The sequence below is a fragment of the Budorcas taxicolor genome, chromosome 2, assembly GCF_023091745.1.
Source record: "Budorcas taxicolor isolate Tak-1 chromosome 2, Takin1.1, whole genome shotgun sequence".
NCBI lineage: Eukaryota > Metazoa > Chordata > Mammalia > Artiodactyla > Bovidae > Budorcas > Budorcas taxicolor.
In genome coordinates, this window is record NC_068911.1 from 9,686,844 (window position 1) to 9,704,793 (window position 17,950).

General features: G+C 52.5%; 1 protein-coding gene across 10 annotated transcripts in view; it reads left to right on the forward strand.

The window, feature by feature from the left end:
- ELN (elastin) overlaps nucleotides 1-7,169 on the forward strand; it is a 32,679-nt gene extending 25,510 nt beyond the window's left edge. For 9 of the 10 annotated variants that reach the window (XM_052659011.1, XM_052659019.1, XM_052659054.1 and 6 more), the window contains 10 exons: nucleotides 199-237; nucleotides 1,652-1,723; nucleotides 1,902-1,961; nucleotides 2,205-2,288; nucleotides 3,165-3,203; nucleotides 3,416-3,469; nucleotides 3,799-3,843; nucleotides 4,162-4,188; nucleotides 4,834-4,884; nucleotides 5,943-7,169. In XM_052659011.1, the coding sequence (XP_052514971.1) occupies nucleotides 199-237; nucleotides 1,652-1,723; nucleotides 1,902-1,961; nucleotides 2,205-2,288; nucleotides 3,165-3,203; nucleotides 3,416-3,469; nucleotides 3,799-3,843; nucleotides 4,162-4,188; nucleotides 4,834-4,884; nucleotides 5,943-5,986 (515 nt within the window). In that variant the 3' untranslated portion in view covers nucleotides 5,987-7,169. The remainder of the gene's footprint in view (nucleotides 1-198; nucleotides 238-1,651; nucleotides 1,724-1,901; nucleotides 1,962-2,204; nucleotides 2,289-3,164; nucleotides 3,204-3,415; nucleotides 3,470-3,798; nucleotides 3,844-4,161; nucleotides 4,189-4,833; nucleotides 4,885-5,942) is intronic. The other variant, XM_052659045.1, reaches the window with a different exon arrangement.
- Nucleotides 7,170-17,950: the final 10,781 nt, after the last annotated feature.

Here is a 17,950-nt window from a genome sequence, read left to right on the forward strand (position 1 = left end):
CTGGTAGAGACACAACTAGATACTGGAGCTCTGTCGCTGGCCCTGTGAGCTCCTAGCTGCAGAGTCACGGCTTCAGGGCTTTGAGAGAAACAAAGAAAGCTGAGGAAGTCAAGGAGGGCTCCCTGGAGGAAGCAGAACTCCCAGGCACAGAGCTCAGCTACTGACCTCCCCCACTCTTCCTTTTGCCCTTTTCCCCAGTACCTGGAACCCTGGCCGCAGCTAAAGCAGCCAAGTTCGGTAAGAGCCCCTCTACACACCACCCCCAGTGGTTGATCCCCTTGCTGCCCGACCATCCTTGATAGCACCTGCTCACCTGTCTCCTCTCCCCCTGGGCCAGGGCCCAGTGTCTGGAGCCTACATCACAGGGCTGGGATGGTCAGCGTGGAAAAGGCAGTTTATAGGACACATTAACGACAGCCCAGCAGACTCCGGCTCCTACCCACTAAATGCTGAGCGTGACTACAGCCCCAGGACAACCCAAACCGCCCCTCATGTTTCCAGCCCCCCGGGGGGGCAGTTCCATGTTGGTGAGGACCATGGTCTTTAAGGCCCCTCAGGCCCTGACAGTTTCATGGGGCCCAAGGCCAGGGAGGGGCCAGGGCTGATGTCCCAGCAAAGCCAGGACTCCTCATCTGGCCCCCGCCTTGCTGTCAGCAGGACTGTGCCTGCCACGAGGACGTGGCAAGCCTGCCTGCCCCCACCCCCGACACTTGGCACCTAGGCAGCCCCAACCTGGCCAGACCCATGCTGTCTGTGTCCCCCTGCATTCCGGCCTCCTAGGATCTGGGCCGGGGCCTCTGCCAGGGAACTGCCAACCAGGTCTGGCCAGTCCACTTGGGGCCAGTCTCCACCTTGGAAAGTGTTCCATCCGCAGCGGGCCTGGTAACCCACAGGCCTCTCTCCTGTTCCTTGCTGGCGGCCCTGCTGGTCTGAGCTCGACAGCCATTACCAGAGAAACAGAGAAGCTAAGGGCTCTGGCTCCAAAGTCATTTCCTGCCCTTGAAGCCTTGAGTACTTTGCTTAACCTCTGCTGTGCCTCAGTTTTCTCATCTGTGAAATGGGGCTAAGGGTACCTACCTTTCTTGCTGCCTGGAACAATAAGCCGGCTAACTGAAGCACTGACCATGAGTGTCCCCCTAAAGCGCTAGCTGTAACTCCTGGCAGCTCTGTCCTGGACAGTGGTTCACACTCAGAGGACCTTCACACAGAGTGTGTCCTCTCACTCTTCAAACACCTGTAGGTGAACAGGGAAAGGATCGTCATCCCCTTTAGGGTCAGAGAGGTGACAGCTCTGATGAGCAGAGAAACCAGAATTCAAACCCAGGGCTGTCAGGGCCTGAGGCTAGTCCTCCACCCTTGGCAGCCCATGGCCGCAGCCACCACTGGGACCACCTGCGGCTCCCAGTGCCAGCCTGGATGAAAGGAGAGGAGGTGGGCAGGTCAAGGATCAAGATGGGGTCTGCCTTTGTCCAGAGGGTCAGGGCAGAGCTGGGACTCAGACCCGTGTGTCTGGGAATGGACCTCTGTCCTCTGCTCCTTCCCCTGGGTCACGTGGCCTTCACCACCTGTCTACTTGCCTAGTGACCTTGGGGTGGGGAAGCCTCGTCCTTCAGAAGCGGGGAAGGACTGACTTTCCACCCTCTCTCCACAGCACCAGGAGGGGTCGGGGCCCTTGGAGGGGTTGGAGATCTTGGTGGAGCCGGCATTCCAGGTGGTGTGGCAGGTGAGTTGAAACCCCATGAAGCTTTGAGCACATTACTTAACCTCTGCTGTGCCTCAGTTTTCTCATCTGTGAAATGGGGCTAACGGTACCTACCTTACTGGAAACCCCAGGATGGGCTGGGCATTGAGGGAGACTGATCCATGGAGACTCCCTCCCTGAGCTCCCTCTGTGTCCCCAGGAGTCGGACCTGCTGCCGCGGCTGCTGCCGCCAAAGCTGCCGCCAAAGCCGCCCAATTTGGTGAGCACGGGTGTGAGGTGGGGGCTGCCGTGGGAGTTAGGGGGAGTGTGTCTGACTACATCCCATGAAGCATATATTCCCTGGCCTGCTCCCCAAGGCCTTCAGGGGCATTGTCTCTGGGGGTCCCGCCCACCTCCTGGCCCCACCAGCCCTCCAAGGCCCTGGGGGCCCAGGCTCCAACCCCTCTGCAGACAGAGCCAACTGCTGTCACTTGCAGGGTTTAATACACAGCTCTCTCCACAGGCCTGGGGGGAGTCGGTGGGCTCGGAGCTGGAGGACTGGGAGTTGGTGGGCTCGGAGCTGTCCCAGGGGCTGTGGGCCTTGGAGGTAAAGTGTGTTCTGGAATCAGTGAATGAATGGCGTGGGATGTGCGTGTGTGTTTGCACACCCGTGCACATACTGAAGTGACTTAGCAGCAGCAGCAGCAGCACATATGAATGAGAGAGAGAGAGACTGACTTTCTTTCCCATCTGGCCACACCTTGCTCAGGCGATCCTCTTTGCCTGGACCCTGCCCACACTTCATCAGCAACTCAAGGTTATACTGAGCCCTGCCCCCTTCTCTGGGCTTCTGCAGCATTTGAAGGGGCCCCAATGGCTCAGCGGGTAAAGAATCTGCCTGCAATGCAGAAGACATGGGTTCGATCCCTGGGTCAAGACGATCCCCTGGAGGAGGAAATGGCAACCCACTCCAGTATTCTTGCCCAGAAAATCCCACAGACAGAGGAGCCTGGCAGGCTACAGTCCACAGGCTCACAGAGTCAGACACGACTGAGAGGCTGAGCACAGAGCAGGTTTAGTGAGGGCTGCCCCTTGCAGTTGGGTGTCCCAATCTCTCCCTCTCCTCTCTCTTTCAATCTGCCCAACCACCTCCAGTGGGAGTTCAGAGAAGGAAAGCAAAGCCTGGAGGGAAATCCCTTTCCCAAAGTCTCTGCCATTGTGGTGGACCTTGTGTTAACGTCTCTCTCTCTCTCAAGTCATCGTTGTGTCTCTGACCCAGCCTGAAATTTCTTACCCCGTGTGCTCCACAAATCTGGCCACACAGTAGGAGCTTAATAAAGATTTCTGGAGAGATGGAGGGGTGGAAGGATGGTGGAAGCATGAGTCAGTGGGCAGGGGCAGATTGATGGCAGTGGCCAGGAGGAGGACACGACTCTGGGAGGGAGGAGATATTCCTAAGCCCTCCTGCTCCCCATCTTTCCAGGTGTGTCTCCAGCTGCAGCTGCTAAAGCAGCCAAATTCGGTGAGTTGCTCCCACAGCCCCCCCGAGCCCAGGCCTGCAAGCTGCTTATACCCCACCCTCACTGCCCTGTCCATGAACCGGCTCAGTCCCCAGTCCTGCTCACAATACCCATGAAGGATCCTTCCTGGAAATCACGTCCTCAGACCCTAGAGGGGATGCTCAGGGCCCCTTACGCTGTGCCTCATCCTGACCCTCATCTGCCCTCTTCTCAGGTGCCGCTGGCCTTGGAGGTGTCCTTGGAGCCGGCCGGCCATTCCCAGTTGGAGGTAGGGGCCGCCTCTGCTGTGAGATCCGTAGCTGAGCCTGGCTGGCTGGCAGCGGGGACTCCAGGGCTGTATCAGCATAGGGACCCGAGAAAGAGGGTGGAGGGGACAGTCCAGGAAAGGCTGCAGGGTGGGGGTACACGTGGGCCTCAGACACCAGGCTGATGAGGCTTTGTTAAAAAAGCTGCTTTGCCATGTGGGGGAGGGGAAGGGGGAGGAGGTGATCCTAGGCGGAGAGGAGTAGGTGACCAGGCCGCGGCGGGTCCCAGGGTCCCACCCCAGCCCACCCCATGCCCCCACTCCCCCACGCCAACCCCAAACCCCTCCTGCAGGAGTCGCAGCAAGGCCTGGCTTCGGACTCTCTCCTATTTTCCCAGGTACGGCCAGGCGCCCCAGCCCTCCTCTTCCCCTGCCCAGAAGGGCTGAGCCAGGCTACAGAGTCGGGGGCCCCCCGCGTCCTTAGATTGCACAGAGCTGGGCCTCCTCCTCTTCTCTTCCTCCCATGCAACATCAGGGGGCATCGGATTTTACAAAACATCATGTTCAGATGAGACAAACTGAGGTTCAGAGAGGATCCAGGGTCACACAGTCACTGGCAGAGCCCTCCCCTCTCAAACGAGGCCTCCACTGCCGGGGAGGGCTTGGCGGGCTCCCTGGAGACGCACACCCTCACCACCCCTCTGCTTGCCTTGCAGGTGGAGCCGGGGGCCTGGGAGTTGGTGGTGAGTTTACCTGTCTCACAAGTCGCGGCCTCATTTCAAGCAGGGCCCTGAACTCCTTCGCAGCGTGGGCGGGGTCGGGGGTGTGGGTCCATCCTATTGAGGGAATAGTTTTTGCAGCCACAGCCCTGGGCTGGCCTTCTGGTACGGGGGCTTGATGGAGCCCACGGGAGAATCACAGAAGCTGCAAAGACCAGCCTTGGGGTGTGGGGACCCCAATTCCTAGAGCTCCTAGCCTGGCACTTGACGGGGCTTCAGGAGTGAGACGGGGACGTGGGTCATGCCAGGTCTTAGGGTCTAACCAGAGAGGTTGACAAGGTCCCATAGAAGAGGAAAGATATTGTTGGGTAAAAACAGGGCCTATTCAAGCAGGTGGTCAAGGAGGCCGAACCTGGAGCCCCTTGGCTGGGGGGTGAGGCTGTCCCTGGGAAATGTGGCCTGGGGTCTGACTGTAGTGGGAGAGGCTGCCACAGAGCTGCTCAGACCTCCACAGGCTGAAAGGAATGAGGCTGGGCGGGAGGGTCAGGCTGGGGGCAGAGAGACCTTCGGAACCTGCTGCTGCAGGCGCATGGGTACAGGATAGGGGGGCGGGCTGGTAGAGATGGGGAAACCTGGCCACCTCCCCAACCCCTTGCCTTCCCTCCACAGGCAAACCTCCCAAGCCCTTCGGAGGGGCCCTGGGAGCCCTGGGATTCCCAGGTGAGTAGACTCTGCCCCTGGAAGAGGGCAGGGTCGGGGGACAGGCTGGAGCAGGGGGTGGCATGTCAGACGAGGCCCAGCAGGGAGGCCAGGGGTTGGGGAGCTGGACAGCTTACCCTCTGCTTCTGCTGTCTCTGAAACAGATCCTCAGAGCTGACAGTGGGCCAGGGACCCTCCTGGCTCTCCCAGGCCAGGCCTGGCAAGCCCTCCTTGCCTGGTACCCACACCCCCACTCCTGCAGGGAGAAGCCGAGAGAAAGAAAAGGCGGGGGGAGGAGGGACTGGGAGGGAGAGAGAGGATGGAGGTGACAGGGGGCCCTGGTGTCAGGGAACTGGAGGGGTAGACCCCGCGGGAGTCCTGGAGCCATGCCCTTGCTCCAAGGGGCAGACATGCGTCTGGCAGTGTCTGATCACCACCCTCAAGGCCTCTCCCAAGGATGCCTGAAAGGGACTCAGAGAAGCCCCAGCTCCACCCTGGCGCTCAGGCTGTGAATCCCCTTCTACCTACACCTGCTTCCCACCGCCCCCACCCCACCCTGAGACGAGGCAGCCCAGGGAGAAACAGAGGCCAGAGCAGCCTGACCTCATTCAAGGCGCCCAGCTCTCAGTCAGGCACCAGCTGGTTCTTGTGGCCCATGACCCTGCTTGCTTTCTTTCCCAACAAACACCCTGGATGAGCTCTGCAGAGATAGTGTCTCACTGCCACCAGGTGGCGGTAACGAGCCACACCTCGCTCCTGCAGGGGTAGGCGCTAGTCCAGGCCCCACGACCCGACCAGGTGGCTTGATGATTTGAAACAAGGTTAACCAGTCAGATCCTCCCCAGGAGAGGGCAAGGGCCCTGCTACCATCCACGTGCCCGGTGGGAGTTTGCACAATGAAAGGGCGCGGAGTTTGGCCTAGGGAGGTGGCCAGGCTTCCTTCCGCCTGGCTTCCTGGAGCCTCTGTTTCCCATGGTGATGATGCGGATGTGAGAAGAGCTTGGAGTTGGGCAGAGTGGGCAAGGGCTTGAGCACCAGCAGCCAGGACTGACTGTGGGGCGTGCCTCCCCTGCACCCAGGTGGGGCCTGCCTGGGGAAATCCTGTGGCCGGAAGAGAAAGTGAGCTTCCTGGGACCCCTGACTCACGACCTCATCAACGTTGGTGCTACTGCTTGGTGGAGAATGTAAACCCTTTGTGACCCCACCCCACTTTCCCATGCCCCCTCCTAAGTTCCCACCCCGGGTGGGAACGGGGCAGGCCGGGCGGCCTTGGAAATCCACAGGGCAAGGAGGCAAGAGAGTGGTGGCCAAGTGGGCCCCAGGAGGCCCCCCTCCTTCAGAGGCAAGGGGAGGGTGGGCTTGGCCCCCTGCGCCCACGCCCTTCCCACCCAGGAACTCCCCCTTCACTCTCTCCATCTCTGGGGGACTTGGTGCTACGTGCTGGTGCTTTCGCTCTTCCTGCGGGGAGGGAGGAGGGAAGGGCAGCCCCTTAGGGAACCCCCGCCCTGGGGCTCCTCTGAAGATGGTGCAGACACTTCCTGGGCAGTCTCACTTCCCCCTGCCCACCAGGACCCACCTCTGGCTGCGGTCCAGTTGGTACCCAAGCATTGAAACCCTCACGCTGGATTGGGTCACACCATCTCTTGGCCTCCTTGGCCCCCCTTTCCCCGACCCATCGCTGTTCCCCATGTCTGAAGACTCCCCCCAGTATTGGGAACAGCCCTCTTGCTCTTGTGGAATTCATCTGCCCGTCTGTCCATCCATCCGTCCATCCTTGTCCCGGTTTGGCCGCCCGGCACCCCTTGCTGGCTGGGCGCCCCCACCATCGACTCGGTTGTGACAGCCTGTGCCCAGCCTCCACCCCATCGCACACACCCCTACAAAGGGGCCCCGAGCCTCTGGGTGTGAGGAGCTGTACCATCCAGGGCCACAGGAATCTACCCCCCAACCTGGGTCTCCCCCCACGCAGTACTGTATCCCCATCCCCTCCTCGAGCCACTGTATTTCAGAGCATTTCTCCCCCCGCCCTGCCCATCTCTATGTGTCTCGCTGTGATAGATCAATAAATATTTTATTTTTTGTCCTGGACATTTGGGGATTATTTTTGATTGTTAATGTTCTCCTTTCATTTTACTTGTGTGGTTTATGGAAAACAAACAAACAAAAAAAACCACCTTTTTTTTTCTGATCTGGGGAGCTATATCCCCATTAGAAAATTCATTTTAATCATTTTGGTATAGCTCTGGATGAAACACACATTTAAAAGAAGAGAATTAACTGCTTCAGAAAAGACTAATAAAAGAAAACCTTTGAAAAGAAACTGTGTCTTGGCCTCCTTTGTAAGCGCTCATCTGCCTTCAGTTCCTGGTCCAGGTAGGGGACAGGGCTCGGGGAATCTTGGGGAACCTTGGGTCTTCCCAGGTGGCACTTAGTGGTAAAGCATCTACCTGCCAATGCAGGAGATGCAAGAAACGCACATTCGATCCCTGGGTCAGGAAGATCCCCTGGAGAAGGGAATGGCAACCCACTCCAGTTTTCTTGCCTGGAGAATCCCACGGACAGAGAAGCCGGGTGGGCTACAGACCATGGGGTCGAAAAGAGTCAGACACGACTGAGCAACTAACACTTTCACACTTTCACTTCACCAAAATCATCTGCCATTGACTTCTGGTGAAAGGATCTTTCTTCAAGTTCAGCCTGTCCTTTAAAAATGATAATCCCTTTCAGGGGAAGCAGGGCAGCCAGTCCGACACACTCATGCCTCCGAGGAGATGGGCTCACCCAGACACACGTTCCCCAGCCCTCACCCCTCAGACCCAAGTCCTTGGCCTCTGGATGCTGTGGCTGCAGCTGGATGAGCGGAGGAAACAAAAATGACCCTTCTGTCCAGACCAAACCTTGACCTTGGTGAACAGCCAAGAGAGAAGAAATGGTCCAACGGAAAAAAACAGGAGCATGCTTCCCTCTCCACGTTCCCTCCCTGTCACACCTGGCATAAGGCATCACTTTGCTTCCTGACAAAACGTAACGAGGGACACCCTGCTGGCTCAACAGGAGACTGAGGACCCCCTTGACTGCACCCGTTCCCCAGGGCCATCCCCCTCCCCTCGGGCCACTCATCCATCTGATGTGCCCTCCCGGAGCCCACCCCTCCCTTCTAGAGCACTCTGGGTACCAGATTCCAAACTTCCCTCCCCAAACCAGCAAGTGCACTTCCAGGGCCCGAATGGGCTAGCGTCTGTCCTCCCCAGAGAGAACCCCAGGGCCAGTGGGCACCCGGGGAAGCCACAAGGGTGGCAAGGAGGAGCTGTGTTGGGAGTGCGGGTGGGGTCTGCCAGTGTAGACACTAGTATCCGCGCATCTGAGCACAGGGGCTCTCACGCTGCCAGGAGTCTGGCTGGAAAGACACCGGGCTGGGGCAGTGCTCAGGGACCCAGTCCCGGAGGACAGCAGAGCATAGGAAGCAATTTACCAGGCCGAGAATAGCGCAGAGAGCAGGGAGGCTCAGGCCTTTCAGGAGGAAGAGCAGCCCTGTGACGGTCCGCAGTGCCTGGCCGGAGCAGGCAGAGCCCAGGAAAAAACGGAGGATGGGTCAGAAGCGGGTAGGAGTGCGTTTGCAGAGACCACAGGGGGCTGGGGTGACCACCAGCGAGGAGGGACAACCTGCCCAAGAGCAGTGGCAAACGAGATCCATTCATCACTTATTTGTTCATCGAAAAGACCCATTGCTCATTCCTCCACAAGCTCTCCAGACTCTGAAATTTGGCCAGCTCCAGCATTCAGCCCGGGGGCCCCCCAGCTGTGGTTTCTCATAATTTATGGCTTTAAATACCATGTATGCATTAGCAGTTCCCAAACTGATACATCAAACACAGACCTCCCCCTTGAACTCAGGACCTGCACGTTCACAGCCAGTTCCTAACATCCCCACCTGAAAGTCTCATAACCCTGAGTAGCATGGGTTCCCCCTCCCACCCCCCACCATAACCTGCTCCCCCCTGCCCCTCCACACCTTCCCCATCTCAGTTCCAGAGGTTCAGGCAGCAGCTTAGGAATCCTCCCCTCCTCCCATCTCACACACCCGATTCACCAGCAAACCCCGGGGCACCGACTTCAGAGGGTGACCAGGGTCCAACCACCCCTCCCAACCTCCAGGGTCCAGGCCGTGATCCACAGCAACTCTTGCCTAGACGACTGACACAGCTTCCAAACTGGGCTTCCCCATCCTGACCTGGCTCTTTCTCAGCCTTCACTTCACACAGCAGCCAAAACAATCCTTTTAAAACATAAAGTCAGCTCAGGTCATGCATCTGCTCAAAATCCTGCAGTGGCTGCCGTCTGCCCAAGCCAGAGGCCCTTCCTTGGCTGAGGAGCCCCTTACCTGAGTTGGACCAGCTGTTCTGATCTTGCGTCCTGCTACCTGGCCCCCTACAGGCCACCCAATTACCCTGCCCTCTCCCCATTCCTCGCGGGCAGAGGCCACCCCCTCTCCGGCCACCACCTCCGCTGTCTCCCCTGCCCAGAATGTCCTTCCCTCCGCTATCAACGTGCTTGGCACCCTCACCTCCTTCAGGTCTTGACTCAAATGTCACCTTCTCAGAAGGTGCTTCCCTGACCCCGTTTCTGAAATTGCAAACTGGTGGTCCAGGAGCTTCCCTGGTAACTCAGCTGGTAAAGAATCTGCCTGCAATGCAGGAGACCCCAGTTCAATTCCTGGGTCAGAAAGATCTGCTGGAGAAGAGATAGTATTCTTGGGCTTCCCTGGTGGCTCGGCTGGTAAAGAATCCGCCTGTAATGTGGGAGACCTGGGTTTGATCCCTGGGTTGGGAAGATCTCCTGGAGAAGGGAGTGGCTATCCACTCCAGTATTCTGGCCTGGAGAATTCTATGAACTGTACAGGCCGTGGGGTTGCAAAGAGTCAGACATGGCTGAGCGACTTTCACTTTCTTTTCCAGCGGTTAGGGCTTCCCAGGTGGCGCTAGTGGTAAAGAACCCACCTGCCAAAGCAAGAGACTGAAGTGACTAAAGTGGTTAGGACTCCTGACTTTCACTGCTGGGGGCAAAGGTCCCTGATTGGGGAAGTGAGATTCCACAAGCTGCGCAAAATACAGTTATTAATTAACTAAATAAAATTGCAAACTATACCTTCCTCCAGCACCAGGCCCTGCCTTCTTTCTCCAAGCACCCGTGACCAACACCCATTGTCAAGTCACAACGCAACACAGCACCCTTTGTTGTTGTCGCTTAGTCGTTAAGTCGTGTCCACCTCTTTGCGACCCTGTGGACTGCAGCCCGCCAGGCTCCTCTGTCCATGGGATTTCCCAGGCAAGAGGCCTGGGGTGGGTTTTGCCATCGCCTTCTGCAGGGGATCTTCCTGACCCAGGGCCTGCATTGGCAGGCCGGTCCTTCACCACAGAGTCATCAGGGAAGCCCAGAGCACACGCTGCTTCTTTCTTTATCGTCTATCCACACCCCTAACGCAATTCCCTGAGGATAAACTTTGTTGTAAGAACAAAAGAGATTAAACGCCCTGCTTCCACTAGTTATACACACTTTGAGAGAGAGAGCCGTAGCCAACTCTTGCGACCCCCATGGACTGTAGCCTGCCAAGCTCCTCTGTTCATGGGATTCTCCAGGCAGGAATCCTGTGCCAGGCTGATAACAGTCTCAAGGAGACCTGGGTCCTAATCCCTGAAACCCTGTAAATACCACTGCTTGCTAGTAGTCTGTTCAGGCTGCCATAGCAAAGTGCCACAGGCTGGTTGGCAGGAATTTATTTTCTCACAGTTCTGGAGGCTGGAAGTCCAAGATCAAGGTGTCCACAGGGCCAGTTTCTCCTAAGGCCTCTCTCCTCGGCATGCAGGCGGCTGCCTTCCACCTGGGTCCTTGCATGGTCTTCCCTCTGTGCATATATGTCTCCTAACCTCCTCTTCCGGAGAAGGCAATGGCGACCCACTCCAGTATTCTTGCCTGGAAAATCCCATGGATGGAGGAGCCTGGAAGGCTGCAGTCCATGGGGTTGCTAAGAGTCGGACACGACTGAGTGACTTCACATTCACTCTTCACTTTCATGCATCGGAGAAGGACATGGCAATCCATTCCAGTGTTCTTGCCTGGAGAATCCCAGGGATGGAGGAGCCTGGTGGGCTGCCGTCTGTGGGGTCGCACAGAGTCGGACATGACTGAAGCTACTTAGCAGTAGCAGCAGCAACCTCCTCTTCTTATAGGACACCAGTCATAGTGGATTTGAGCCCATTCTGACAAACTCATTATTTTAATTCTTGTGTTCTTTTCATTTTTGTGTGTATTTTTTTCAGTATTGATTTATTTGGCTGCACCGGGTCTTCGTTGCCATGTGAGGGCTCTTAGCTGTGGTATGGGACAGTCTTAGCTCCCTGACCAGGAATCGAACCCAGGCCCCCTGCATTGGAAGCGTGGAGTCTTAGCCACTGGACCGCCAGGGAAGTCCCTGATGACCTCATTTTAACTTAATCGCCTCTTTAAAGATTCTATCTCCAGACACAGTGACATTCTGATATGTTGGGGGTTGGGACTTTGACATATGAATTTTAAGGGGGCATGAATTTTAAGCCCATGGCAGCTACCTTATATGAAAAAAGAGTTTTTACAGATGTAATTAAGAATCTTGAGATGAGGATATTATCCTGATGGGCCCTAAATGCCATCACAAGTATCCTTAAAAGAAGCTGGGAGACTTGTTGCCAACAAATTGAATAACCTCCAAGAAATGAATAAATTCCTAAAAACACACAATCTGCCAAGACTGAATGGTGAAAAAAATAGAAAATCTGAACAGACTAATGGCAAGAAAGGAGAATGAATCAGTAATCAATCCTCCCAACAAAGAAAAGCCAGGACCAGATGGTTTCACTGGTGAATTCTACCAAATATTTAAAGAATTTATACCAATTCTCCTGAAACTCTTCCAAATGACTGAAGAGGTGAAACAGATCCAAGTTCATTCTAAGAGGCCAGCATTACCCTGATACCATTTCATTGCTCTGAAAGCCAGACAAAGATACCACGAGAAAACTACAGAGAAATGACATTAGCAAGGTGGCAGAATAGGAGGTCTTCAGCCCACATACCCTCACAGAAACAAGCCTAAAATTCATCCAGAACTTCAAAAGACCCCCAAACAGTCAAAACAGTCCTGAACAGGAAGAATAAAGCTGAAGGCATCCCTCTTCCTGACTTTGAAATACATTACAAAGCTACAGTAATAAAGAGAAAGAGAGAGTCCAAAGGAACAGAATAGAGTCCAGAAATAAATCCATGCATTTACGATCGGCTGATCTTCAAGGGCTTCCCTTGTAGCTCCGTTGGTAAAGAATCCGCCTGTAATGCAAGAGACCCGGGTTCAATTCCTGGGTTGGAAAGATGTCCTGGAGAAGGAAATGGCAATCCACTCCAGTATTCTTGCCTGGAGAATCCCATGGACTGTAGCCTGCCAGGCTCCTCTGTCTGTGAGGTCACAAGAGTCGGTCACAACTTAGCGACTAAACCACCACCACCAGTCTTCAACAAGGGCACCAAAAACACACAACAGGGCACGGATAGTCTCTTCAATAAATGTTGCTGGAGAAAACTGAATATCCAGATGCAGAAGAAGGAGGGTGAACCCCCATCTCACACCACACACAAAAATCGACTCCAAATGGATTAAAGACAACTGTAAGGCCTGAAACTACAAAATGTTAGAAGAAAATAAACGTACAGAAGAAAAATATATTAGAAGAAAACATAGAAGACAAGCTTCCTGACAGTGGTCTGGGCAACAATTTTTTGGATAAGACCCCAGGAGAACAGATGACAAAAGCAAAAATGAACAAGTGGAATGGTTTTAAACAAAAAAGCTTTCTCACAGAAGAGGAAACCATCAACAAAGCAAAGTGACCATCTATGAAATGGGAGAAAATATTTTTGGATCGTATCTTTGATATAGGTAAATAGCCAAAATGTATTTGGAACTTAAGCAACTCAAAAATCTTTTTTTAAAAATCCAATTTTTTAAAATAGGCAAAAAAATCTGAGCAGATGTTTCTCAGGAGAAAGCATCTAAGTGACCATTCGGTAAATGAAAAGGTACTCAGCATCGCTAATCATCAGGTGATGCAAATACAAATCAAAACCACAATGAGATATCACCCCTTTCCTGTTAGAATGGTTTCTTATCAAAAAACAAAAGATAACAAGTGTGGGAGAGGACGTAGAGAAAAAGGAACCCTCGTATACTGCTCATGGGAATTTAAGTTGGGACAGCCATAATGGAGAATGGTATGGAGGTTTCTCGAAAAAATTTAAAATAAAGATTTCCCTGGTGGCGCAATGGATAAGAATCGACCAGTGGACCGAACCCTAGTCTGGGAAGATTACACATGCCTGGGGCCTGTACTCTAAAGCCCACGAGTCCACAACTACTGACGCCTGCGTGTTTACAGCCTGTGCCCCACAGCAAGAAAACTCACTGCCAAGAGAAGCCTGTGCACCGCGGCGAAGAGCAGCCTCTCCCGGCCGCAACTAGAGAAAGCCCTTGCACAGCAACGAAGACTCAGCGCAACCAAAAATAAATAAATTTAAAAAAATAGAACTATCATATGACTCAGCAATTTCACTTAATAAGCAAAGAAAATGAAATCACTGTCTTGAAGAGATATTTGCACACCCATGTTTATAGCAGCACTAACCACCTTAGCCAAGATATGGGAACAACATACTTTTCCAACAACAGATGAATAAAGAGAGAAAATGTGTTGTATATCTACAGTGGAGTATTACTCAGCCTTAAAAAGGAAGGAAACCCTAAAAATAAATAAAGGAAGGAAATCCTGTCATGTGCTACCACATGGAGGAACCTAGAGGACACCTTGCTGAGTGAAAAGCCCGTCACAAGGGAAATTCTGTACAATTCCACTTGGATGAAGCCTCTAAAGTAGCCAAATTCATAGGAAAGAGTGTAGAATGGTGGTCACCAGGGGCTGGGGGAGAGGGGAAAGAAGATGGACTCTTTAATGGGTTCAGAGCTTCAGATTTGCAAGATGGAAAAGTTTTGCACTCTGTGATGATCTATATGGGAAAATACTCTTTAAAAATTTTTGGATATATGTGCACATATCACTGATTCACTTTACTGTACACCTGAAACCAACACAGTATTGTAAATCAATTATATTCCAAATAAATAAAGAAATAAAGACTTTTTTTTTTTTTCCTCTCAAGTTTTGGGGAATTCCTTGGTGGTCTGGTGGTTAGGGCTCTATGCTTCCACTGCAGGAGGCACAGGTTCGAGCCCTGGTCGGTGAACTAGAATCTGGCAAACCAAATGGCATAGCCCCCCCAAAAAATAAAATTAAACTTTTGGAGATCTGTTTCACAACAGTGTGAATGTACAGTTTACATCCATTTCAGCTGGGAGTGTCCATTTATACCCAGATTTTTTTCAATAAATATAGTGCCTGTATTTTCATTTTATAGGTCTTTGATGAAGTGTGGGGGAAAGTTTGTGTTTGAGTAGAGATGGCAATTTGCAGAATCAAAAGAACAGGGAGTTGAGTCCTGATTCTTTCCAGTTTCGGCTTCCTGGCCTGGGTGAGTCATCATCAACTCTTTTGGTTTTAAGGCAGAGATAGCATCGTGCAGATTTTACGACTTTGTGTGTGTGTATGTGTGTGTGTGTGTCTCTGGGGGCAGCGGGAATGGGCGAGAGGGGGTGTTGGTGGCCCTAACCCCCTGAATTGTTCAAGTATCAACTGTGCTTAAACCACTGAAATGTACACTTAAAAATGGTCAAGATGATTAATTTATACTATGTGTGTTTTTTTTAAACACAATTTTATAAGGAAAAGAAGCCGGAAAGGGAAAGGAACAGATTCTCCTCTAGAGACTCCGGAAGGAATGCAGCCCTTGATATTGGCCAGTGCAACTGAGTTGGGACTTCTGGCTTTTGGCACTGTGAGCACAGTAATTTGTGACAGCAGCCACAGGAAACGAACACAGTGAACCAACGATTAGTTGTAACATCAGGCGAATCAGTGCTAAATCAAAAGCCAGGGAAGGAGATGGAGAGTGAGGAAGAATGTTAAGTCAGCTGGGATGATTGGGGACACCTGATCTCAGGTGAGAAGCCCTGTGAGGACCCCTTGCTTGGGAAGTTACAAGAGCAGAGAGGTGCACTGCGGTTACTGAAAAAGAGCAAAGGAGAGAAGAAACAGGAGCAAACAGCAACCAGGGACGAGGTCCCCTAATGGCTGCAGTAAGAGTTTTGGATTTGAAAGTAAGGAAATGTCACACTTTGACCCACATGTGCAGAGGCTCTGGAGCATCATGGGGGAATAACCCGGGGGCAGTTGTACTGTACACCCAGCTAGACCAAGGAAGAGGCGGGTTGGAGGGAGAAGCAGTGGAGTTTTGGATCTACAGGGAATCAGTAGAATCTGCCAATAGGATTTGCTGATGGATCAGGTTCAGGTGGCGTTAGTGGTAAAGAACTAGCCTGCAGGAGACATGCAGGTTTCAATCCCTGGGTCGGGAAGATCCCCTAGAGGAGGAAGTGACAACCTGCTCCAGTATTCTTGCCTGGAAAACCCCAGGGACAGAGAAGCCTGGTGGGCTACAGTCCATGGGGTTGCAAAGAGTCAGACACAACTGACTACACACTAATGGGTGCAAGAAAAGGAATAGAGAGAGAGAAGTTGAGGATGTCTTTGAATTTTGGCTGAGCCACTAAAGGACAGGGGTGTCATTTACTGAGATGAGAAACACTGAGGGAGGAGCAGATCCAGGCACCAGTTAAGAGCTCTAATCTGGATGCATTCAGTTTGAGGTGCCCATTTGTCCTCCAAGAGATGCCTCAAAGATATTTGGGTCTTTGTGTCCACAGTTCAAGGAGAGGGCAGGGGAGTCCCTGAGCCACGTGTCTGGGTGATGTCACACAGAGTGGGCAAGGAGGGGGCAGGCTGCATCTGACAGCAGGGATCCCATGATGCCAGCTGTCTGTCCCTCCCTGGGCTAGGACAGTTCAGGCTCTGGCCCCTGTCCTGGGTCACAGTCTTGGGCTCATCCTGTCGCTGTTCCCATGCAGCCTTTTGGCACCAGCTTGTGTTCAGCCAGGCCACAATTTGGCAACTTGGAAAAATCCTAATCATTGACCTGGAACAAAAGTGAAAGTGTTAGTTGCTCAGTTCAGTTCAGTTGCTCAGTCATATCCAACTCTTTGTGAGCACACCAGGCCTCCCTGTCCATCAGCAACTCCCGGAGCTGCTCAAACTCATGTGAATTAAGTCCATGATGCCATCCAACCATCTCAACCCCTTCTCCTTCAATCTTTCCCAGCATCAGGGTCTTTTTCAATGAGTCAGTTCTTCACATCAGGTGGCCAAAGTCTTGGAGCTTCAGCTTCACCATCAGTCCTTCCAGTGAATATTCAGGGTTAGTTGCTCACTTGTGTCCAACTCTTTGTGACCCCATGGACTCTAGCCCACCAAGCTCCTCTGTCCATAGGATCCTCCAGGCAAGAATACTGGGTTGCCATTCCCTTCTCCAGGGGATCTTCCCCACTCAGGGATCGAACCCAGGTCTCCTGCATTGCAGGCAAATTCTTTACTGTCTGAGCCACCAGACCTGGAGTAAGTCTTTCCCAAAGGGCTCTGGACCCCTAATCCCAAAACTTGTATCACAAACACAGTCAGTAAAATATTTTTTAGCAAACGTCACATATATATTTGCCACTTGGATGGCAAATAGGTACTAAAACTTAACACCTCCAAGCCAGAGATCTTAATTTGCACCCAAATTAATATTTGGGAATTCTGTGGCAGTCCAGGGAATTTAGGACTCAGCACTTTTGTTGCTGGGGGCCCGGGTTCAATCCTTGGTAGGGAAACTAAGAGCCCATAATCCGTGTGGTACAGCGAAAATATAAAAATTTAATATTTGTTCCCCAACACACACATAGACATATTCACTTACAAATTACATACCTTCTTGGTTGTATAAATTATTTTTAAAATGGTCATCACATAACAATGCAAAAACAGAATCTAAGAAGAATGTTCTAAAGATGAAAGTGAAAAGTGGAAGTGTTAGTTGCTCAGTCATGTCCGACTCTTTGTGACCCCATGGACTAGAGGAACCACCCAGGCAGGGTCCTCTAGTCCATGGAATTCTCCAAGCAAGAATACCGGAGTGAGTAGCCATCCCTTTCTCCAGGGGATCTTCCCAACCTAGGTGTTAAATCTGGGTCTCCTGCATTGCAGGCATATTCTTTACCACCTGAGCCACCAGGGAAGCCCCTTGTTCTAAAGATGAGATAAACAATATGTGAATGTTTTATTGATTAAAAGTAAAAAGTTGGTTTGTTGCTTTCAGTTAAAAAAAGACAACTTGGATGGCAATACGACTGAATATGTCAGATCTGATGAGCTGGTCCTTGGTTTCACAGAAAAACGCGGCTGCCAAGGAGCTCCAATAAAAGAGGGAAGTGTCAGCTTCGTCTTCTTGTTTGTCTTACACCATTGGCATCATCTTCAATTTCTGCTTTCTTTTCCAAAATCTTACACAGCCACAAGTCTATTCTGTAAGTGTTAATTGTGTTAAAACTGAGTGATTGTCTTCCAGCTAACTGGGCACATGCCCACGGCCCCTCTACATCCCCCTTGGTAGCCCCCTGCACTGGGGGCCTCTCCCAAGCCCCTTCACCCAGTAGTACTAACTGCTGCCACACTGAGGCTGTGCCTGTCTTCATGGATTTCCCTTAACTCTGTCCAGTCCATTGTCAAATCTCCTTTATTAAACTCCTCAGTAATCCCCGCTGACTGCTCCTGTTTCCTGTATCAGCCTGGACCCTGCCTGATACATACCCTGAAGGAAACCAACAAACAAGCAAAGACGTTGCTGTCCAGCCTCTGAGGACCTACACACCTCCTTAGGACACTTTACTATAAGTACTTTAGGGCCATCTGACCAGCATAGAGTGAGGACAAGCATCAACCCTGCATGTTAAGAAAGGAGGGAGGAGGAAGAAGGAGGAAGGGAGGGAGGCAAGGAAGGAAGAAGGAAGGAAGGGAGA